This window comes from Kogia breviceps, chromosome 10, assembly GCF_026419965.1.
Source record: "Kogia breviceps isolate mKogBre1 chromosome 10, mKogBre1 haplotype 1, whole genome shotgun sequence".
Classification (NCBI taxonomy): domain Eukaryota; kingdom Metazoa; phylum Chordata; class Mammalia; order Artiodactyla; family Physeteridae; genus Kogia; species Kogia breviceps.
The window spans coordinates 63,867,943-63,892,247 of record NC_081319.1 but is presented as its reverse complement, the minus strand read 5'-3'; the positions used below and the strand labels follow the sequence as shown (position 1 = coordinate 63,892,247).

The 24,305-nt window shown below is 38.8% G+C and overlaps 1 protein-coding gene, 1 non-coding gene and 1 pseudogene across 6 annotated transcripts in view; all 3 read left to right on the top strand.

The window, feature by feature from the left end:
• Positions 1–24,305, top strand: part of PRIM2 (DNA primase subunit 2) — a 286,959-nt gene that overhangs the window by 179,994 nt on the left and 82,660 nt on the right. For all 5 annotated transcript variants that reach the window (XR_010835029.1, XM_059078130.2, XM_059078127.2 and 2 more), the window contains exons 9-10: positions 14,836–14,908; positions 17,542–17,727. Coding sequence is in view for 4 of the 5 variants with exons in the window: in XM_059078130.2 (XP_058934113.1) it covers positions 14,836–14,908; positions 17,542–17,727 (259 nt within the window). In the remaining variant the exon portion in view is untranslated. The remainder of the gene's footprint in view (positions 1–14,835; positions 14,909–17,541; positions 17,728–24,305) is intronic.
• LOC131764634 (small ribosomal subunit protein eS7-like) lies at positions 7,766–8,345 on the top strand (annotated as a pseudogene).
• On the top strand, positions 20,949–21,054 carry LOC131764709 (small nucleolar RNA SNORA40). Its single transcript, XR_009337918.1, has one exon. It is a non-coding gene; the product is annotated as a small nucleolar RNA SNORA40 (small nucleolar RNA).

The window sequence follows — 24,305 nt, the reverse complement described above, 5'->3', positions numbered from 1 at the left end:
TTTAATTAAAAATTAAAGAATAATTTCAAAACCATGTATTTGTTACACTATTTTTCCTAATTGTATTAGCATATTTCAACCTATGAATAAAACAGAAATCAAGTAAAGATAAGAGAAGCTAGCAAAGAGAAGCGTTACCTGTAGTGAATACTTGAACTGTATCACATGGATTAACTTGTAATGCATCCTGAATTTCTAAGCAGATGTTTATGTTGACCTTTATTTGAAAATCATTTAAAATAATGAAAGCATCTTCCTTCAGTTGGTATTATTTTTTTTCCTTCAGTTGGTATTATTACCAACAATTATTTTGTAAATTTTTTTTTCCTAATGCAGTACATTTGGTTGATATGTACACATTTCTGTTCATTCCTCCAAAGAATATGCTGACACAGATTTTATATCAGAAATGCAATCTCTGTAAGAAAGCTTTTCCCAATATCCATGGTGGTACAGTTCCCAGTGTTTTCTTTTTGAATTACTTCTCATTTTGAAATCAGAAAATTGTTGGGCGTTCATGTGTTAGGAAAGGTTTGGTAGATCAGGATGCCCACCAGGTGAGGGCTGAAGTGAGAGCCTCACTGACGTGGTCCACAGGCTCCAGCTGTTCGTCAGCTCTTCCTCGTCACCTGTTTCTAAGCTCTGGCATTAACTTGACTATATTTATTTCCTTTTCTACATGCAGCAACATAAGCTTTTAGCTCAGTGATTATTGTGAAGATGTTTCAGGTGCCTTATTGTGAAGATGTTTCAGGTGCCTTGTAACATATTAATAAATTAGAAAGAATGTGTTCTTTCCCATTATTTATGGTCTGTGAGTTATTTTTTTTCACATTTGTATTGAAAATGTTTATGCCTTTTTAGAGATGTACTTGTCAAGAGTGAGCATTTTATTAAAATCCTCCCATTGTGTTAAGGGCACTATAATGGATACTCTGTGTACAAAGATGCTACGAGATGTGGTCCCTCAGCTCAAGATGTTTATATTCTAAGAGGGAAAGAAGACCAATCTATACACACACACACACACATATGCACACACGCAGCTGTACTGGAATAGTTGCTGCAGCTTAATCAAGCAGAAGAAGGAGAGAGGTGTATGTGGCTTATGTTACAAATTTTATGTCATTTAATGTTTTTGATAAAATTTATAGTCACACTATATAAAAGTTGGAAAAATAGAAGAAACGAATCCTGCTTCACTAATATAACCACTGCTAGGCTTTTGTTGTAATCTCTATGTATTTTTACATAAAAATAATTTAAATGGTTAAACTTAAAAAAATTTTTTCACTTAGTATGTCATACCTATGTAGTAAAGTAGACGATTACTTTTCATGGCTCTGTTTTTAAGTGACTTATAGTATTCAGTTGAGGATAGATATATCTATCTTAACCATTCCCATTTTACTGGGTATTCAGGCTTTTTTTGGTTGAATAAAGCTGTGAAGAACAATTACAGAGTGTTAGCAGCTTCTTTGTGGCCAGGTGAGGTCCACTGGGGAGAAGATATGCTGTGATGACTGCATTAAGAGGGATTGCAGTGGAGATGTTTCCCAGGAGACGGAGATAGGACAGAGAGCAGCAGCAGCCTAGGTGGCTTATAGCTTTACAGGGACAAGAGAGGCGAGAAAGTGGCCGCGTCCTTAGCAAGTGAACCAGTGACTTGAAGAAGACAGAATTCAGGATGCTGAATTTTAAACCTTATTAGTGTGTCTAGATTAGAAACTTTTGTTGTAGCCATAACAAATTATCACAAATTGAATGGATTAAAGCAGCACTCATTTTTATCATATAGTCCTGTAGGTCAGAAATCCCACATGGGCCTCCCACAGCTAAAATCAAGATACCAGCAGGGCTGTGGCTGTTGCTGGAAGCTCTGGGGCAGAGTGTGCTGCTAAAGCTTATGCATGTTGCTGTCTGAGTGCAGTTCCTTGTGGTGGCAGGACTGAGATCCCCATTTCCTGGCGAGCTGTCAGCCAGGGGCCCACATTGCTTCCTCTGCTTTCCCTGAGCCCCAGAGGCCTCTTTCTGGTCCTTGCGTGTGGTCCCCTCTCTGAGCCAGCAGCAGTGCATCAGTCCTTCTCATGTGTCAGAACTGACTTCTGCGACTATATCTCTGCCTCCACCCTGAGAAAGCTTTCTGCTTTTACAGTCTCATGTAGTTACATTGCCCACATGTATACCCAGGATAATTGCCTCATCTCAAGGTCCTTAGTCTTAATTACATCTGCAGAGTCCTTTTTCCCACATAACCTAACATATTCATGAGTGAACGAACATCTTTGGAGGGCCATTGATCTGCCTATTAATGTGAGGGTTTTCTCTTGGGAGGTTGAAAACAGCTTTTAACATCACTTTTCATCAGTTTTACAAGTAAACCACCACTCTTAATTTATATACAATACTAAATTTCCCTGGGCTTTGTAGTTACGTCACTTTGTTAGCTTAACATGTTTTAAAGTTAAAAAAGGGTTAACAATGATTTTTACAGAAATATAAAGTACTGATTTTCTTTTCAGTGATTTAGAAAGAAGATAGAAAAGTCTTTCCTATCTCTTCAACTGGCCATCTTGCCAAGGCAAATAGATACCTTTGTAAACAGTAGACTTTGTAATGAGGTTGTACGTAGTGGCTGTGACTTGTGGAGGTAAATACATGGTCACAAACCTTTATTCTAAGAGTTTGTTTTATTTATTATTAATTTAACACATATTACGGGAACTACTTGGTGCCAGGCATGGTGTTAGGTTCTAGGGATACATGTTTATTTCTGCTCTTATAGGACTCAGTGTTGCTCAGAAAAGAGAGAATCTTAAAGTAATTATAGTAAATTATGATGGCTGTTAGCATAATAGAGGTACCTGATTCTGTGGGGCACATAGCATCATGGAAATCACAGTAGAGGGACATGATTCTTTGGGCACACAGCCTTGCATGTCACAGTGTTCTTGCAGCTTGTTCCCAAGTAGAAATGTCAGATTTCTGTTGGGCCTCTGACTCCAAGGTTTCTTAGGGATTTATGGATTGTGGATGCTGTCAGTCTTCCTGGAAAGCAAAGTTTATGATTGTTTATGTTTTTCAAGTAGTTTCATTGTCTGTAGTTTTTAAATTTTGTATTCTTCGCTCTTTGGGTTTCTTTAAAATATTGATTGTCCTCTAGTTAAGTAATAAAGAAAATTAGTTATTTTACACTGTGTTAGGCATAAAGCACTAACAAGGTACAAAATGATGAAAATGCTATGGGAAACAATTTTCTTAAAAAGCCTGAGGAAGCATTGTGGTAGTTACTGTGATATAATAGCAGTGAAAAAGTAATTTGTATAGTGCTGTGCAGTAGAACTTTCTGTGGTGATGGAAATGTTCTGTACCTGTGCTGTTCGACCCAGCAGCCAGCAGCTGCTTATGGCTGTTGAGTGCTTGACGTATGGCTAGTGTGACTGAAGAATGCAGGTTGATTTTAATTAATTTAAAGTTAAGTAGCTGGTTGTAGCTAATGGTTATTGGATTGGACAGCACGGTTCTCTGTCATATTTGAAATATGTTTACATATTCATATATTTTTTTAAAGTATAATAATGGTTTCTAGATTAATGGATTTGGAGTTCCAAGTCTGAGGTGGCTGTGGATGTAGTTCTAAGGGCTTGTGGCCACTGAAGGGTCTGAGGTCCCTGAGCCGCAACAGCCCTGTGCTTCCGGGTGTGGGCATGCCCTCCTTGCCCCCGAGCCACCCACCTGTGCAGGTGTTGCAGGAGGTCTAGTGCTCACACTGCCCAGCTGGTGAGCTGGGGTTCTGTCCTGGGTCTTAGCCACCTGGTGCCACGTGTGGAAATCTTGTGAGTCTAAATGTTTAGTGAACCTAAGAAGACCCCCTGGCAACCAGGCACAATTCACAGTAAAAACAAAACACTTGATAGATTGGGCTGCAGACAGACAGACAACCCAGACTCACTGAAGGTGTAGCGCCCTCTCAGTTGTTTGTAACTACTGTTTAGAAAGTAGTTCTAAAAAGATAACATTGATACAGAGGGAATAAAAAGCCCATTTTTAATTGAGCTGCCATGGTCCTTGGTGGATGGCGTACATACTGTCCACAGAAGGCCACTGGGGACCTTGGTCACATGATGTAACTGTGTCCTCTCAGCCTCACAAAAGGCTGCTTCTGGTCACCCAGCTCACATTCACCCCCAGGGCCTCTGTGCTGTCACCTGCTCTGTTTTCCTCATAGCAGCGTCACTGGCTGAAATGGTCATTTTTACGTGTTCATTTGTTTTTTGGTGTGTGTTTTGTCTGCAGTGTAAGCTCCATGAGAGCAAGACATCCTTCCTTCTGTTTACCTCTCTCCCTGTTGCTGTAACAGGGGCTGGACCTCAGGAAGACTCCTGAATGAGCCAGTGCTGGGAGAGAACACTTTTATGTTTTAAAATTTTACCTCATTTAGGTTTTTTAAGCTACTAAATGTTGAGACTGGATGAGATGGTATAATAGTTTGGACAAAATGTTGGTGAATTTTCTGTCATTTCCAAGGAAAAGCTTTGGTAAAGAAATACTCTTTATACATTGTAGAAATTCAACACTGGTTTTGCCTTTTGTTTTGGGACTTGGGACTGTTTCTCCTGGAATCAGGAGCTAACCGAAGAGAGTCCTTTCTGTTTCTCTGTGTGACCTCAGAAGGACCCCCTTTCTTTCTCCCCAGTGACCTATCCAAATGCTGAAGACTGTATTTAAAAACAAAATAAAACCAAAGCTATTATGAACCTTGCTGTTTGATCTATGAAACGAAGACCTTAACATGATAGGCCATTGTTAATGGCTGTGCAAGGGTGACACAGTGTGTAGGAAAAGTGTGTGACATGATCTCTGGATGTGACTTGTAATAATAATCCTCATTAGCTCTCCCCTTCTTCTCTGCTCCCTTCAAAACCTTCATCAAACCCCCACCTTCATGTCCCTGGTTCTCTCTACTATTAGGGAACAAGTGTGAGGGGGCATCGTCGGGTGCCGTAGACCTGTGATAGCGCATCTCAGAAACATCCCGCCCTCTGTACATTGTGGGGAAATGAGACGATGACCATCAATTTAATGTCTTAGTTCTCCTGTGTTAGAACTTTATTTCACGCCCACCCTACCCTCAACTTTTCAGTACCAATCTCTCAGGCAACATTTCTTTATTGTAATCATTTGATTATCCTGGGTCAAAGCCAAGTCAAAACAGCCTCTACTTAGGGGTTATTATACTCCCAGAATATGCTAAGAATGTAAAAGGAGTATAAAAAACATACTCATGAAAATAGAGATCTTTGTTGGGGGCTTTAAGTGTGTATTGTGCAAACATCTATGTAGCACTGTAGTGTGACTATCTTATAGGGATGTATGTGTATATTTTACGTTTTAAATCAATTTTATTGAGGTATAACTTACACACAATGAAATGCACTCCTTTTAAGGGTACAATTCCATGATTTTTGACAATTGTGAGGTACAGATATTTTTTATAGAAAAATGAGGTGCAACTTTCAACTCTCTTGCAGTTCATTGGACTGTTGCAGCTTGGAAATTGGAATAAACAGAAAAATATGGACCATATTGGGAAAAGATGAGGCCAACCTAAAATAGAGTAGTGATTGTGCTGTTTGTAGTTCTCACCTGATGTGGAAACCCATATGAGCTTGTTTTTTTATTGTGTATGTGCACCTCTTGAAATCATACAGCTTCTCTCAATTGTAGGGAAATACAGATCATTATCCTACGTATCGTCTGATGGTAGTTTTTCGCAGAGAATTTTTTTTACGCAAAATTGAGTAAAATTCATGCTTGTGGAAAAATAATTTACATTCAATTTATAGCAGAATTTTATTGATTGTGTTCTCATTTGGAGTAACTGCAGGGAAAATCACTTGGGCTAACACAAGTGGGATACCATTTACTAGGGATTTAGCTGTAGAAAGAAACTCATTTCAATTTCAGTGGTGACAGCTATTGAGTGAATTTTCCTGTGATATCCTCACAGCAGGAAGTGATACATTGTAACTGTGGTTCCCTTGATTTCCTACACACCCAAGAAATCCAAACTGCAGGGATTGTGCTTTCTAAATGTCTGAATAGCCTAGCTTATGTGGTCAGAGTATTTTTTTTAACATCCAAAGTGGGTAAAATTGTGATTGCAAAAATGGATATTATGGGTGATATTCAAAACCTTTGTTTCCTCTTTTTGAAATTGTTTTTCCATTTGTGCTATGATTACACCTGACTTCATGTGAAAGGGTTGTATTGGGACTTGGTATACTTTTATAGGATGATGTAGGAAATTACAGTTCATTTTGAAAGATGTATTAGCTTACTTTTAAATTTAAACAAAGAAATCTGTTTCCTTGATGCAGAGATCAGTTTTGATTACTCGTGATGCTTTCTTCACTGCTTTTTAATTTGATACTAGTTTTTAAACTATGATAAACTATAGCTGCCAGATAGAAAGGAGTAAATAGTGTTAACCTCTTTCAAGAGTACTGGGAAATAGCTGATGAAGAAAGGAAATGTGTTTTATGTATTACTATTTTATGAACCTCAGAGGCTGTTTGTTGGTGGGGAGGAAGGGTGTAGAGGTGCCCCCTGAGGATGGGAGGCAGGTTCTGTCTGGCCTAGCCCAGGGTCCTTCGGTCTTCTGGATTCATACCCACCCCCACCCCCCACCCCTGGCCCCCAGCACACCTTGTTACAGATGAGAGGAGAATGGACTGTTGTGATTAAGTGTTGAGGTGAGTACGCAGCCCCAGAGACTCCCAGACAAAAATGTGTCACACATACACACACACCCTCCCCCGCCAGTGATTCCGGTTACCTCCAAGCTAATCAGAATTCATGATTGCTTCCCTGATAGTAGAAATGGGAGGGTGTGGCTAAAGTTTGAAACCTTGATTCCCAAGCACAGGGTTATGAAAACAAGCATATTTACAGTTGACTTGGGCATTCCTTTAGTGGCCCAGTTGCAGCTTGTATTCCACTTATGACCAGCAGAGTCTGATCTTCACTTGGCAAATAGAAGTCAGGGTAGGTCAACTGGTGTTTCTGCATGTGGACCTAGTCCTCAGGGGAAGCACTTGATTGCTTCATGTCACTGTCCTCACTCTACGACAGTGCTGTCCAGAAGTATATGGGCACCACAAATATGAGCCACATGTGTAATTTTAAATTACTTCAGTGACATTAATTTTAGTAATATCTTATTTAACTCATATCCAGAATACCATTTCAACATATAATCGATAGGAAAATTTATTAATGAAATGTTTTACGTTATTTTTTCATACCAAGTCTTTGAAAGCCAGTGCAAATTTTACACTCATGGAACTTCTTAATTCTGACTAAGCTGCATTTCAAGTGCAGCTTCGTCACAGTTGGCTGGTGGCTACCATATTGGATATGCAGCTCTGCAAAGCTGGGTTCCATTGAAACCTGCAGTGTTTGAGGTTGAAGTTTTGCACTGTGGAAACTCTCTAAGAGTGTAGCTATAGATAAAACCTTTCAGATCATCAGGTTATTCAAGGACATCTAAATTTTACTTTAAGATTAAATATTTTATGTGATAGTATAAAGAAGATAGGAAAGAAATACATTTTTTCCTGATATTCAAGGGAAGAAAGTAGTGAATGTTAAAGAGTAGAGAGAAACAACAACCAAAACGTCCATATGTAACAAATTGAGGCCTGGATGGTAATGATGATTACAATTTGAGTGAAGTGTTGGCCGCATTGGCAAGGTCCAGGCCATGTTTAGTTCCAGCATGAAGATTGCCAAGCCCAATGGTACGAAGCCAGATGAGTTTGAGTTGGGCATCTCCCATGTCCTTCTGAAGCTGGAGATGAACTTGTACCTCAAGGCCCTGCTGTGGGAGCTGAACATCATGACCACTGAGGAAATTGAAGCTGGTAGTGGTTGGAAAGCTATCATATCTTGTTCCCATTCCTCAACTGAAATCTTTCCAGAAAAATCCAGGTCCGCTAGTGTGTGAGTTGGAGAAGTTCAGCGGGAAGCACCTTGTCTTTATCGCGCAGAGGAGAATTCTGCCTAAGCCAACTTGCAAAAGCTGTACAAAAAATAAGCAAAAGCATCCCAGGAGCTGCACTCTGACAGCAGTGCACGATGCCATCCTGGAGGACTTGGTTTTCCCAAGTGAGATTGTGGGCAAGAGAATCCGCGTGAAGCTGGTTGGCAGCCAACTCATAAAGGTTCATTTGGATAAAGCACAGCAGAACAATGTGGAACACAAGGTTGGAACATTTTCTGGTGTCTGTAAGAAGCTCACGGTCAAGGATATTAATTTTGAATTCCCAGAGCTTCAGTTGTAAACAAAAATGACTAAATAAAATATTATTCACAATTTAAAAAAAAACAGTTTGAGTGAAAAATCGTGTGGTAAACTCTTATAGACATCTCATTTGATCCTCACAGCAGTCCTCGGAGGGGGTGCTTTCGTGACCCCTTTTGTGATCCCTGTTTCCCAGTGAGGGAACTGAAAGCAAAGTCACACAGGGAGTGTAGCGCAGACAGGACCAGCAGGTCTGATACCTGTGCTCCTCGTCAGTCTGCTTGGCTCACTCCCTTACTCTGCTGTGCTCCCTGATTGCTTTGGGCAGATTGGACTTGGAAAAATTATGCAAATGAGGCAGAATTGCAGCTAATTCCTAAAATGTTGCAACTATTCCACTACTCCTTATTCCCTCCCTCAAGTTGCATCACTAATCGGAAAATGGGAAAATGATTGGAGAGGTGTCACCCCTTTTGCCAGCTGTGTCCTGTGGCATGTCTTAGTGGTGGGACTCGTGAAGGCCACTCGAGCAGAGTTGTGATGGGCCATCATGTGCTGAGATCAGGGCCACAGCAGGAAAGGGGTTTTCCTTAACCAGCTAATCTTGTCATGAGAGCCACAAATCCACTTTCATATAATTTCTTTTTGTTTTCGCCTCTTATTTTCAGCACTCAAAAGCGACTCCCTGTTGAAATCTAAGTGCCCGTGTTGACATCGGTGGTGTATTGACCAAGGCTTATATTTCTGTTGTTTCTACAAAGACCAGGCATGGGTCTGCCTTTCACAGATCAGATGTGTGCAGATGTGTGTGTTTCTGATTTACCTCTTTATATATCCACTGCATTTCTGTTGTGTAGATTTGATGTGTGTGTGGTAGTGTTTGGGAGAACTGGTTCTGTGTGGTTGTGACTGATTGTGCCTTCCTGTCTCTGTTATGCCCTCAGCCCTCCTCCCACCCCTCTATCGGATTGTTTAATTGGATTGAAAATAGGATCGTGTCAAATATGGTTATGTAAATATGTGTTATGGATATTTTGAAAGTCTCTTCTCCTTTAAGCTCTTAATTTTTTGAAACTGTTGGTTTTACAATTTTCTGTTTACTGTGTTTTTAGCCTTATTGGAAAACTAACTCTGCTTACCTCTTACTGTTTAATGAGCAAGACAATGTGGGAGGAAAAAGTTCCTCAGATGTGACTGAGTTTTAATTAAGTTGCATGTAGGCTTACTGAACAAATGCAGCAGTAGGAAGATGCTTTTATATATTTTGTGTACCATTAGTTCTCTTAGAGTAGATTGGATAACTTAGGACCATCACCTCAAAACAAAACAGAATAACCAAGGATAAACACTGAAATTACTTCTGTGTTTGCAAAATTCAGTTTTCTTAGAAAATACTATTATGCACAGGTGTAGGTTTTTAAAGGTTTTAAACTTGACAGAACCTCACATTTTTATTAAATTCATGATTTAGCACTATGTTATTGCAAAAGGAGATAGAATTGGCTCTTTATTTTAACGGTTTTTGTTCAGAGACCTGCGTTTCAGGACCTACCTGCCCAGTTTCAGTTCTTTTTCACCCTTGCCTCTGCTTGTCTCTTTTGCCACCTAACCCAACATCTTCGTCTATACACTGTGAAATTTCCTTGGCTTTGCTTGTGCCTGTTCCTCTAGATGCTGAGAAAAACAGACTTTTTTTATTATCCCCAAATGTCACCTCCTTATCACATGCTTACTTTTAACAACCCTAATAAACTCATATCATATACTTTTCTGAAATGGGTCAAAATTTAAGAATGTTTTAATACATATAAAATTGTTCAACTGGGCTTCCCTGGTGGCGCAGTGGTTGAGAGTCCGTCTGCCGATGCAGGGGACGTAGGTTCGTGCCCCGGTCCGGGAAGATCCCACATGCCGCGGGGCGGCTGGGCCCGTGAGCCATGGCCGCTGAGCCTGCGCGTCCGGAGCCTGTGCTCCGCAACGGGAGAGGCCACAACAGTGAGAGACCCGCGTACCACAGAAAAAAAACACAAAAAACAAAAAACTGTACATCAGTGACAGCGAGTGTTTCTTAAAGGTGTGATTATTTAAAATGAGCTGAAAACAGTATTTTCTGCTGGGTTTGTTTGTAGGTATTATCGAACCAATTAGACATTGTTTTTACTGTTAAAAATTACAGTAAATTTTTTTTTAAATTAAAAACTGTTATAAAAAGTTTTTATTACTTTTTCTGTTTCCCCAGTATCATGATTAAGAAATGTTTGTTAATAAAATTGACCAAGTTTTTAAAATCATAAAACTAAGACTATATTTTGACAGTTCATTATGTATGTTTTTGCTCATTAGTGTAGCAGCTGCATTCATTTGGAAGCTGTGTGATACGAAGCGGCCACAGGGCTCTGAGGGTAGTAGAAGGTGCCTTACCTGCCCTGGGGGCTGTTAGGAGTCTCATCTTATAACATCCCTGGGCACTTCCAAGTAAAAGCCAAAGGTCCAGTCTCACAAGCTAATGTGAATTGTTATTAAGGATTTAAAAAAAAATAAATTTATTTATTTATGTTTGGCTGCATTGGGTCTTCGTTGCTTTCCCCGGGCTTTCTGTAGTTGCGGTGAGCGGGGGCTACTCTTCGTTCCGGTGCGCGGGCTTCTCATTGATGTGTCTTCTCTTGTTGTGGAGCACGGGCTCTAGGTGCGCGGGCAGCAGTAGCTGTGGCTCGCGGGCTCTAGAGCGCAGGCTTAGTAGTTGGGGCGTACAGGCTTAGTTGCTTTGCGGCATGTGGGATCTTCCCGGATCAGGGCTCAAACCCATGTCCCCTGCGTTGGCAGGCGGATTCTTAACCACTGCGCCAGCAAGGAAGCCCCAAGGATTTTTATTCTTTTATGGCAGCACTATTTGTTCTTTTTTCTTTTACCTTGATTGCCTTCCTTTCTCCATCTATTGCCATTACTTTACTGCAGGTGTTTACAAAAACTTCTCTTGCCCGGAATATTGCAATATTCTTGCAACTGGTTTTCCATTTCCCAATCCCTCCTTTTCTAGTAATTTCTCTACACTTTCTTTCTCGAGTATAAACCTGATTATGTGAACTCTTGTCCAAAATCATTTTATGGTTCTTTCTGCCTGCAGATCATTGGATACACTGCTTCTCATGATTTGTCTTTCTTATATCTGAAAATCCTCCCCCTTGGCTTCATCTATCCATAACTGTTCAAGTATGTATTAAATAGCTGTGACGTACCAACTCCTTTAACCAAGATATAAGTTATCCTTTCTGGTTCTGAATGAGTGGAAGAGGAATCTCATTCCCAATTCTTATGCTTCAATTCTTCATTTCTGTCACTTTTCTTCCAGGGTTCCACACTTGCCCTTACTGGGTTGGCTGGTGACCGTCTTCTTGTCTATTTATAATATTTTTAGAAGTATGATGCCTGACGGTTTCCTTATATTCTCTCTATAGTTATTTATACCCAGTAAATTCTTTGCATTTATCATTGCTACCATTCTCTTTCTTACTTTTTTTTCTTGGAATTTGGTCCTTTTGCATATTCTATTAAAACTTTGAGGAACAAGCATTTTATACTGGCATTCAGGCAAACATATGTGTCCTCTTTATACATCTTCTCTTTGTACTTTTAAATTTTTTTTTTTTTTTTTTTTGTGGTATGCGGGCCTCTCACTGTTGTGGCCTCTCCAGTTGCGGGGCACAGGCTCCGGACGCGCAGGCTCAGCGGCCATGGCTCACGGGCCCAGCTGCTCCGCGGCATGTGGGATCTTCCCGGACCGGGGCACGAACCCGTATCCCCTGCATCGGCAGGCAGATTCTCAACCACTGCGCCACCAGGGAAGCCCTTCTCTTTGTACTTTGTAAACTTCTCTTAATCTGGGCTGAGAAAACTACTCAGTGACTATAATCATGTTTGTACATCATTTTACCATTTATACGGGACTTTTGTATTTGTTCATCTATTTGAGCTGAACGATCCTGTTAGATGATTGTGATCAATTTATAGCCTAAGAAGCGAAGGCTTACAGGGGTCAATGGAGCGGGCTAGCATCTCCCAAATGGGGGATGACTCCTCTACAGGATCATGCTGCCTCCCTTCCCATCCTGTTTTATTTTGTTTTGTTTTGTGTTCCTCTGTACTTACTGGTCAAGACTGCAGTTGCTCTGTGTACTGGAATATGCTTTACTGATTTTAATTAGCACTTTGAATTTATTATTTCATTTGATCTCCCCAGGATTTCTGTTAGTTAGGCAGGCCTGGCCTTATTAATACCATTTTATAAATGAGAATAGTGCAGATTACCAGTTTGCCAAACCAATGATTTAAAGAACAAAAACAAAAGCGAGTCTTCAGACTCATAGCCTATGCTGTTTTCACTGCCCTGTGTATAAGACATATTGGAAAGTGAAATATGTGGGTTTTTTTAACATCTTTATTTGAGTATAACTGTTTTACAGTAGTGTGTTAGTTTCTCCTTTACAACAAAGTGAATCAGTTATACATATACATATGTTCCCATATCTCGTCCCTCTTGCATCACCTTCCCTCCCACCCTCCCTATCCCACCCCTCTAGGTGGTCACAAACCACCTAGCTGATCTCCCTGTGCCATGCGGCTGCTTCCCACTAGCTATCCACCCTACGTTTGGTAGTGTATATATATCCATGCCACTCTCTCACTTCGTCACAGTTTACCCTTCCCTCTCCCCATATCCTCAAGTCCATGCTCTAGTAGGTCTGTGTTTTATTCCCGTCCTACCCCTAGTCTCTTCATGACATATTTTTTTCTTGGATTCCATATATATATATATATATATATATATGTGTTAGCATACAGTATTTGTTTTTCTCCTTCTGACTTACTTCACTGTGTATGACAGACTCCAGGTCTATCCACCTCATTACAAATAACTCAGTTTCATTTCTTTTTATTGCTGAGTAATATTCCATTGTATATATGTGCCACATCTTCTTTATGAAATATGTTTTTATTTGGGGGGATTTCACTGAAACAATTCTCTGGTTGTGTTCTATATTAAAATGTAAAATATTAAAATTAAATGGAAGCTGTCGGTTTAACTTAGCATGAGTTTTGTGTGGCATGGCACTACTATGATAAAGGGAATGGATAGAGTCCAGTGATATGCTGTCAGAAATTTGTTACTGGAGGGAGATATAATACCAAAGGCAAGAAGATGTGTTTTAGGTACAGGTTCATTCTGTGTCACTCTCTGGCATTCTGCTTGTCCTGCTCTCAGAGTGATTCTCAGGCCATTCTTAGCCCATGGAGGGAGGACTGCGGAAGGGGACATCTACACTTGTGACAGTCTCTTTCTCAGTGGCTGCATCGTCCCGAGATATCCAGTAGTTTTGCTTCATAATCCGTACCCATTGTTTAACCAATAACCTGATTGATTATTGATTGATTGTAGGAACAACAGCCCTTCTACAGAGCATCTTGAGGGTGTGTGTTATCCAGCAGCAAGAAGCTATAGTGCTGAGCAGGTAGAAAGCAGAGCATCGGGAATCCCTTGTTGTAATGATATTTTACTCCAGAACTTCCCTTTAGTTGTGGAGTCTGCATAAACCACAGTTTGACTGTGGTTTTCTATGTAACCTTGCACCTGTTCTTCGCCACGTGGTCCCTGAATGTCTGCATCTGAGTCAGTGGTGATGGAGCTATGGGTGTGGAGTTGTGTCAAGGAGATGATAATGTACACAGGTGGAGGGCTTTAGGTAGTATGTGCCATGTTATATTTCCTAATTTGTAAATAATACAAGAGGAAAATATATCACAGGGAAGAGAATGGCATGGTATAGTGAAGAAACAGGAAGTTGGGAGTCAAAAAGTTTGAGTTCCTGCTGCACTGCTGACTTGCTCTCTCATCTAACAAGTTCCTCACTTCTCAAATGTAAAATAAACCTGCTCTCTTGGGGCTGTTGTGAGGATGTAATTAGAGGATATAGATAAGGACTCTGTACATGTAAAGTGCTGTTCACATGTTACTTATTTTAATGAATAGTGATTACTATATGTCGGGTCCTTTAACAAAAATTATTTCAATTCGGACCTCCTGTCAACACTGCAGGGCAGGCACTGTCATCTACATTTGATGGACAGGGATCCTGGGGTGTGGAGAGTCTAGGTGACTCACTCAAGGCCCTACTGAATGATGGCTCTGGACATAAGCTCCCATTTATTCCTAGCTCTGCTGCCATGCTGTTATAAGGGGTCAGTGGGAGAGGTGTTAACTTTAACAACTTTATTGCTTCCAAAAAATGGAAATGGAACCCTAGATTAGGAATCGGGAGATCCAGATGAGCACTGTATTTCTGTATTAATTTTGGGAAAGTTACTTAAATGTATTCTGTTAAGTACCTATAAAATACTTGGCTATGTTTTTCCTAAGGTATGTGTAAAATGTTTTCTCTTTGTGACTTTATATCAGAATTTTAAAGATTTCCTTTGAAGTGATCAAAATACGTTTTACAAATCCTATTTTAATATTTTGTTCTTTTTGTTTTTAGTCATTCATACACTGGTCAAGACTACAGTACACAGGGAAATGTTGGGAAGGTTTCTTTAGATCAGATCGATTCGGTAAGCATCTCATCCTTTTAAACTTAAACCTTTGTCAGTGGAGGAAGCACAGATTTTCTTCAACCAAAGATTATTTTGCAGGTGGGGAGATGGGAGAGAATGTTGTTTCATTGCTTGCCAGTCATTTTTAAAAGAAATCCCGTGTGCTATACATACGATTTTTTTTTTCATCATAGGAAAACCAAAAAATCAGACAATTATTTGTAGTCTGATAAAAACAGGATTTAATCAGTTTTCCAAAGGGGGAATTCTTTTTAAGTGATGACAGCTAAATAGTGTTGATTGTTTATATTTAAATACCATATACATTTAGTAAAGGAGAAATGGAAAATACTAAGTATATCCATTTGCTAGGGCTGTTGTAACAAAATACCACAGTCTGGGTGCCTTAAACAACAGAAGCTTATTTTCTCACAGTTCTGGAGGCGAGAATTCCATGATGAAGGTATCAGCAAGTTTGGTTTCTCCTGAGGCCTCTCTCCTTGGCTTCTAGGTGGCTGCTCATCCCTGTGTCTCTTCCTCTGCTTAGAAGGATCCCAGTCACCTTGGACCAGGGCCCCACTCCCATGAGCTCATTTAACCTTGATTACCTCCTTACAGGTCCCAGCTCTAAATACAACCACATTCTGAGGTCGTGGGTTTAGGACTTGGCATATAAATTTGAGGAGGATACAAAATTTATTCCATGACACTAAGGGTAGGCTCTCATCTTGTGTTGCCACTAGATTAGTAGGCAGATGATTTCTGCTTCACTTTGTGGCTCCATAGGAGAATGAAAGAGTGCACACTTTACTATACTTTTACTTTATAGAATTTCTCTTTAATACATTGTAGAATTTCTGCATTACCCCAAAAAAGGGAAACTGAGTCAGCCATAATTAATCTTTGTTTAGACAATTAGCAAATTACTTAAAATAAATTAAAAATACACAGGTGAGGTTTTAATGCTTGGAAACAAGAGTTATAATGGTGAGTAGGGGGAGACCCTGAGCTTTTGGAGTTTGGAATGAATAGGTCATCTTCCTATGAAAAATTATAATCAAGTAAAGTTGTTACTGTGAAAGATGAAGAAGCTGCCTGGTCAGTCAAGGGAGCAAAGTGAGACCTGTCCCTGCTCACGGGCAAAGTTGAACCTGCTGAGGAGCCCGAGAGAGGTGGGAGTTAAGTCTCAGGAGGATGCTGCAGGGAGAACGCAGTTGAGACCATAGATGAAAAAGATTTCCTTTTTTAAAAATAATTTTATTTATTTATTTATTTATTTGTTTATTTTTGGCTGCATTGGGGTTAGTTGCTGCAGTGAGCAGGGGCTACTCTTTGTTGCGGTGCGCGGGCTTCTCATTGCAGTGGCTTCTCTTGTTGCAGAGCACAGGCTCTAGGCTTGTGGACTCAGTAGTTGTGGCATGCGGGCTCAGCACATGTGGCTCGCGGGCTCTAGAGTGCACGCTCGTTAGTTGTGGCGCATGGGCTTAGTTGCTCCATGGCATGTGAGATCTTCCCAGACCAGGGCTCGAACCTATATCCCCTGCATTGGCAGGAGGATTCTTAACCACTGTGCTACCAGGGAAGTCCAAAAAAGGTTTTCTTTTAATTGTTAATTTCTTTAACACATTTATTTGAATTCACATTTTGAGAACCATTTCTCTTATTTTTATGTTTTACTTTGTATTGGGGTTATTTTAAAAGTTCATCTGTGATTCACCAATTGTACTTTTGAACATTTATCCCAGGAAAATAAAATCTTAGGTTTACATGAAAACTTGTACACTCATTTGTTTGAAATAGCCCCAAACTGGATACAACCCAAATGTCCTTCAGCGAGTGAATGGTTAGACAAATGGTGTCATGTCAACACCGTGGACTATTGCTCAGCAATAAAAAAAGAAAATGAGCTATTGATACCTGCAACAACTTAGATGAATTTTGTGGGAATGCTGAGTGAAAAGCCACTCTCAAAACATTAAACTCTATGATGCTATTTGTATAACACTCTTGAAATGACAAAATTATAGAGACGGAGAACAATTAGTGGTTGCCAAGGGTTAGGGAATGGCGGGGGCAGGGTACAGAAGATGGGGGGTTATAAAATGGAAACATGAGGGATCCTTGTGGTGGGGGATGCATGAACCTACACATGTGAAAAATTACATAAAATTATATACACATGTACACAGAAATGAACATGTGAGTATAACAGAAAATCTAAGACTAGTGTATTGCATCAGTGTCAGTATCTTGCTTGTGATAATATACTGCAGATTTGCAGGATATTACCTTTGGGGGATACCAGGTACATGACATCTCTTTGTATTATTTCTTACAACTGCATAGGAATCTACAGTTATCTCAAAAGAAAACGTTTAATTAAAAATTATAAAAAGAAAAGAAATAGGTAAAATAAATTTAATAATATGTTTTATTCAATGCAGCATATCTAAAATATCATTTTGACATGTAATCAATATTAAAATAATAAGAAAAAGAATCTGTAATCACAGTGAGACAGTAATAACTTCCTTACTGTTTTTTGTTTTTATTCCAATTAAACTGAATTTACGATTTGCAAATTAGATTGATTTTTGCAACAAATATTGTGGGGGACCTGATAAATAACAAAACACTCTTTTTTCTTGTAGCTTTCTACCAAATCCTTCCCACCTTGCATGCGTCAGCTACATAAAGCCCTGCGGGAAAATCACCATCTTCGTCATGGGGGCCGCATGCAGTACGGCCTCTTCCTGAAGGGCATTGGCCTAACCTTGGAACAGGCATTGCAGTTCTGGAAGCAGGAATTTATCAGAGGAAAGATGGATCCAGACAAGGTAATTTTGAAAAATCAGAGCAGAAACTGAAATTCTAATTTGGTCTGAAGACTAAAAGGTTTTTTTATGAATATGCCCCGAAATGTAGTTGAAAATTCTGTAAGTGTGCCTACAGTTTCATTTAGGTAAAAAGAAACTCACATATTAATCTAATAGTTGCTTAACAAAAGATTGGGAAAGTGGATTCAGTTTAAAGGGTAAGATTGAAACAGCAATGTAAGATGTAAAATAATGCTTGAATGAAGAGTCGTCTTCTTGGTAGGTAAACTGCCAGTAGTTGTTTTAACTGAAATTGCATTCTGAGTTGTATTTCTGTAGGAGTGTGTGTGTGTGTGTGTGTGTGTGTGTGTGTGTGTGTGTGTACACATGTACAAAAAGAGATGTATTGTATGGAATGGCCTGTGTGATTATGGAGGCTGAGTCACCAAACTCTGTGAGCAGCAGGCTAGAGACCCAGGAAGAAAGAGCCGGTGTTCCAGTTTGAGTCTGAAGGCAGGAAAAAAAATCCATCTGAGCTCGTGGCCCTCAGGCAGGAGGAAATAACCTCTTAGTCGCAGGAGGGTTGGCCTTTTTGTTCCATTCAGGCCTGCAGAGGATTGGATGAGACACCACCACCACCACCACCACCACCACCCCACCACCACCCCCACCACCACCCCCGCAATGGGGGAGGCATCTGCTCTGCTCAGTCCAATTCAGATGTTAACCTCGTCTAGAAACACCCTCACAGACACACCTGAAATAACGTCTGACTGGTCTGGGCACCCTGATGGTCAAAAAATTAACTGTCACAGTAGATAAGTATTTATGAGCTGTGGTTTTGAAGTGAAGAGAAAGAGAAGTTGAGGTAGCATTTTAGCTTAGTTTGTGCTGTAACTAAGCAGGGAAAAGAGGAGCGTGAGATATGGGAACTCTTCTGGGTGCCAGGCCTTTGGCTTGTGCGTATGTTCACTGACTGCCCTCCTTTTGTGTGTATCTGGGATGGCCTCCTATCAATGTCATCAGTATTTCGTTATTTTTAAACCTATGTGTTTGAAAATTATTTTCAAATGGGGTTTTTATTTTATAACGTAAAAGTAGTTTTTTTCAAAAATTATTGTAAAAGAAAATAATTTTTACCTTTCTAGATAATACATAGCAGTCTGTATTTTCATTAGCTTATTATTGATTACAGCAAATGTATTATTTTGACTAAAAGATTTTAATGTACACTTAGGATTTACTGTCTGTTTAGTGTTGTTAGAGTCTGTTTCTGTAAACATTCATATTTTTCTCAATTATATCTTCTTAACGTATTTTTCCAATGAAATGTAATTTAGTATCCCTTTATGAAAATATTCTCTTCAACTTAATAATTGTACCTACTTGTTAAATGGTACATACAATTAAAAATACTCTTTAGAGGTGTAGAAAATTGATTGCTTAAAATACTATTTATAGAGAATGATTATGGAGGATATATTAGACATTTTTTGTAGTGCTCTAATTAAAGGACTTGATATTGAACCCAGGAATGATTTGGCACATTCACTTCTGTTGAATAGCTTATTTCCTGACAGTGTAGGATATTTTTGAAGTGATTTAGTCAGTGTCAACTGGACTTCTTTACTGTGGTTTCCCAGATGACCGTATGTCTGACTTCTTTCTCTTTACATTCATGCCCTCATTGTAACTTACTTGAGATACATTGCTTTGTGCATCTGAGCAAAACTTATGGGTACCTTGCCATTTCTTTCAAGGCAGCAGGAAGCAATCAGTACTTCCAGCACTTTTGAGCTGTAACTCTTCTCTGCAGCTACACTGCCTAGAACTGAACATTTCTTCTGCCTAACTCCTTTCCAAAAATTAAGCTTTGTTCCTTGTAAATTGACTGCCTGAGCAGTGACTGTCTCTTTCTCTCATCTTCCTTGCTTGGTTTGTTGCAGGCATTTATTTAGTTGTTTGTTTGTTTGTTTTAAAAAAACTTTGAATACTTTTCTCTCTAAGGTTTTACTTAATGTTGGAGGGGAATTTGTTGTCTGTATTGTAAAATAATCTAAAACTGTTTGTATTAGTTTTTGTAACTGTCATCCAGAGTGTATTAAAGTAGCATGTTCCTAGATACCCCTTATTAAGGTTAAGCAATTTTTGTATTATAATCTACAAATTCTTGTTTTCTCTTATAGTCAGTTTTTTGTGTGTGTGTTGGGGTGGGGGGGCTGCGATACACAGTTTGTGGGATGTGGAATCTTAGTTCCCCAACCAGGGATTGAACCTGGGCCCTTGGCAGTGAGAGTCCTAACCACTGGACTGCCAGGGAATTCCCTCTTATAGTCAGTTTTGAATAGTAATAATGTGATTGTGGAAGCAGCTGAAGGTTCTGATGCTCACTGTTAGTTATTGTTTATTAGGAATTCGATGTACTAAGTCCCTCTGTGTATGTAAGAAGTAGCCATCTGTCTATAAAATGCTTATTCAGAGTTGTTAGTTTGGAATGGTTATTTTTCTCTTCTTTTAAAACTATTTTCAGACTAGCGTACACATGCCAGTAGATGGTTTTAATATCATGTAGAGGTGCCACCTTATACGGCTCCTAGTGACTTGCTACCAGGTATGCTCTTATAATTTGGGGCACTTCTCACTACCTCATATTTATTTATTGTTTATTTGTTTATCACCTGCAATTAGAATAAAACTATAGAGAAGCAGATATCTTGTCTTTCTTGTTCACTGCTTCATATTCAAGCACCTAGAACATACCCGACTCATAGTAGGAGCTCAATAAATGTTTTTGAATAAAGTAAATAATAAGTCCCCATAAAAATAAATACACAGAAAACTAGAAAACTTGGCCCATTTTCCCAAATTCCTTCACATAAATTAGAGCATAGTACTATGCAGTTATTTGTTAATGTGCTGTTATTCCATTTATAGTGAACTTGAACCTGAATGAAACCAAGAATTTTAGTGTAACCTGAAATTTGCAATAGAAGTTATCGATTTATAGATTAAAAGGGAGTTCTCATCATTGGCTTGCCCAGGAGTCCATGGCATAAAAAGGTTAAGAGCCCTTAAAGTTTATCATAGCAGAGGATAGGGCTTCTAGTTTATTGTCTGACACTTAGTTCGTTGTTCATTAATTGCAGTTTTCATTTTTTTTCTGCTATATTAGGAATAAATACCTATATTGATCTACCTTCATTGAATTTTATACATGTCATCTTTATAACTTATCAAATTATAGTATTTATGTTTGCATGTGTGTCTTAAGAGTGGATTCTGAATCCTCTTTTGCAACCCAGAACTCATTGTTCAGTATGAGTTTTGATACAGATAAGAAGGAACATGATAAAAAAAAAAAAAAAAAGAGTGGATTCTGAGTCACTTGTATGCAGGGATTCTGATTTTTCCATTTTGGGTCTCGAGGACTTAGCACAAGACCTGGCAGCTCTTAGATGTTTGCTGGACGCATGGTCAATTCTGCCAAAGTTTTAAAAAGTGGTTTTCAGTATGAGAAGATAAATCCTTTTTGTTTCTTTTTAGATAGAGGTATATTTCTAACAAGTTATAAAATATTAATAGTCATTTTAGTATTTTAGCCAAATTTGTTCTCCTCCATCTATTTTTCTAAATCAGAATACAGGTTGGAAAAATATACAACTATATAAGAAGTGGTAACTAGTTACTACTATTAAATGTCCAGAAATACAGTATATACTCAGTTACTAATATTTAAATAATACATTAGTCAAGTTGTGATTTTTATTAAAAATACAAAGAAATATGCGTGCACGCGTGTGTGTCTGTGTGTGTCTAGATGAACATACATATTCCATCTAATTTGTGTCCATTACTCAGCAGACTTGCATTGAGTGTTGACCATGGATGGGTGCTGTTCTAGATGCACTGTAGTAAAAGACACAGCCCTTATTTATGAGGACTTTACAGTCTCCTGGAAAAAAACAGATAAATACAAACATACAAATTCAGTAAGATAATTGTGGGGTAGAGGTGGTCATGGGATTCTATAGTAGAACAGAGGAGGGAGCTGACTGAGAGAAGAGATGAGGAGTGTGCCAGTGAGGAGGTTATATTTGCTGGGTGAAGTTAGGGATTTCTCCAGAGAAAGAAGGGAATTCCGTGTGGAGGGTGATCTTGGATGAGCGAGTGTAGCCCATCTTGTAGGTGGTGGGAACTGAACTGTGAAAGTGTACTTGTGGCAGAGATGATTCTGCAGATGTAGGCTTTTTTCTCTTTAATGTAATTACTAAGAATAGAAGGATTAGTAGCCAGTAGGAAGTGGTCTTGCTAGATAAATGACTGCCAACTTGGACCAGCTATGTAGGGTCATTGATAACTGTAATTTTAAAGATATATAATTTAATATCTTTGAATATTCACTAAAATTGTATAATCAATCTGAGATGCTATGAAAGTTTACTGACAGAAAGAAAATAGTATGGACAAGGTTTCCACTTACGATCCCACTTGGTTCAAATGAATTTGGCTTCTTTAAATATGGATTTTAGATTATATGGGCCAACATTGATTTTTTTAAAAGCCTTTTGCTTTAAGATTTTAATCTATTTGGTAATAGGGTAAGTTGAGAGATAAAAGTAACCAGAACACAGTTACACGACACGATGGTGAAAAGGAGAGAGTGAGGTGATGTGGAGATGGGAAGTTATTAGAGGGGACCATGCTGGAGGAGGTTTGATGAAGATCAGTCTCGAATCGGGGTTTGTAGGAAGTGATGGTGGATCCCAATCTCTTAATTCATCGCCCCCAACCCTCTTTGCCCCCTTGGTGTCCATATGTTTGTTCTCTACATGTGTGTCTATTTCTGCCTTGCAAACCGGTTCATCTGTACCATTTTTCTAGATTCCACATATATGTGTTAATATATGTTATTTGTTTTTCTCTTTCTGACTTACTTTACTCTGTATGACAGTTTCTAGATCCATCCACATCTCTACAAATGACCCAATTTCGTTCCTTTCTGTGGCTGAGTAATATTCCATTGTATATATGTAGCACATCTTCTTTATCCATTTGTCTGTCGATAGGCATTTAGGTTGCTGCCATGACCTGGCTCTTGTAAATAGTGCTGCAGTGAATATTAGGGTGCATGTGTCTTTTTGAATTATGGTTTTCTCTCGGTATATGCCCAGTAGTGGGATTGCTGGGTGGTATGGTAGTTCTATTTTTAGTTTTTAAGGAACCTCCATACTGTTCTCCCTAGTGGCTGTATCAATTTACATTCCTACCAACAGTGCAAGAGGGTTCCCTTTTCTCCACACTCTCTCCATCAATTGTTTGTAGATTTTCTGGTGATGCCTATTCTAACTGGTGTAAGCTGTACCTCGTTGTAGTTTTGATTTGCATTTCTCTAATAATTAGTGATATTGAGCATCTTTTCATGTGCCTCTTGGCCATCTGTATGTCTTCTTTGGAGAAATGTCTATTTAGATCTTCTGCCCATTTTTAGATTGGGTTGTTTTTGTTTTTTTAATATTGAGCTACATGAGCTGTTTATGTATTTTGGAGGTTAATCTTTTGCCAGTTGATTTCTTTGCAAATATTTTCTCCCATTCTGAGGGTTGTCTTTTCATCTTGCTTTTAGTTTCCTTTGCTGTGCAAAAGCTTTTAAGTTTCATTAGGTCCCATTTGTTTATTTTTATTTCCATTACTCTAAGAGGTGGGTCAAAAAATATCTTGCTGTGATTTATGTCAAAGAGTGCTCTTCCTGTGTTTTCTTCTAAGAGTTTTATAGTGTCCAGTCTTACATTTAGGTCTTTAATCCATTTTGAGTTTATTTTTGTGTATGGTGTTAGGGAGTGTTCTAATTTGATTCTTTTACATGTAGCTGTCCAGTTTTCCCAGCACCACTTATTGAAAAGGCTGTCTTTTCTCCATTGTATATCCTTGCCTCCTTTGTCATAGATTAGTTGACGATAGGTGTGTGGGTTTATCTCAGGGCTTTCTATCCTGTTCCATTGATCTATAACCAAGGCTTTATTTTTGTCAGCTGGTTTGGGGGTTGTTGTGATTTTTGGTTGTTGTTATTTTTCAATCTCTGCTTTCAGACTTCTTTGTGGACCTGACCTGTCAGTGTATTTGAATACCATTTTAATTTGGGTGCATATTGTACTAGAGGGTAAGGGATTCTAGTATTAAAACATGAACTATTTCCAGAGAACATTCTGTTGTTATGAATGATCTTGCAGCAAACTAACTGCTTTAGGGTATACTTTACTCCCAAAATATTAGCTTCATAATGTAGGATTTTAATTTTAGATTTAATTGTATTGAGTGTAAATATTTATGATATATTAAAAATTTAATAATAAAGCTTTTTCAGTGGGGGTTGGGGACATTTGAAAATTGCACTTAGGCATCAGATAGGATTCTTTGGATTTGTGAATGATTCTACAAGAGGTATTCAAAGCTTTGAATGTATTATTCTTTAAATAATTTCTGAGATTCCTGAAATAAATGCACCTGTGCTTTATGCAAAAAAAATACTTAATGAATCACAGTGCAGTTTTATGCAAGTTTTTCTTAGTTGTAATTATAATTTACATGCCAGTCTACCTGAG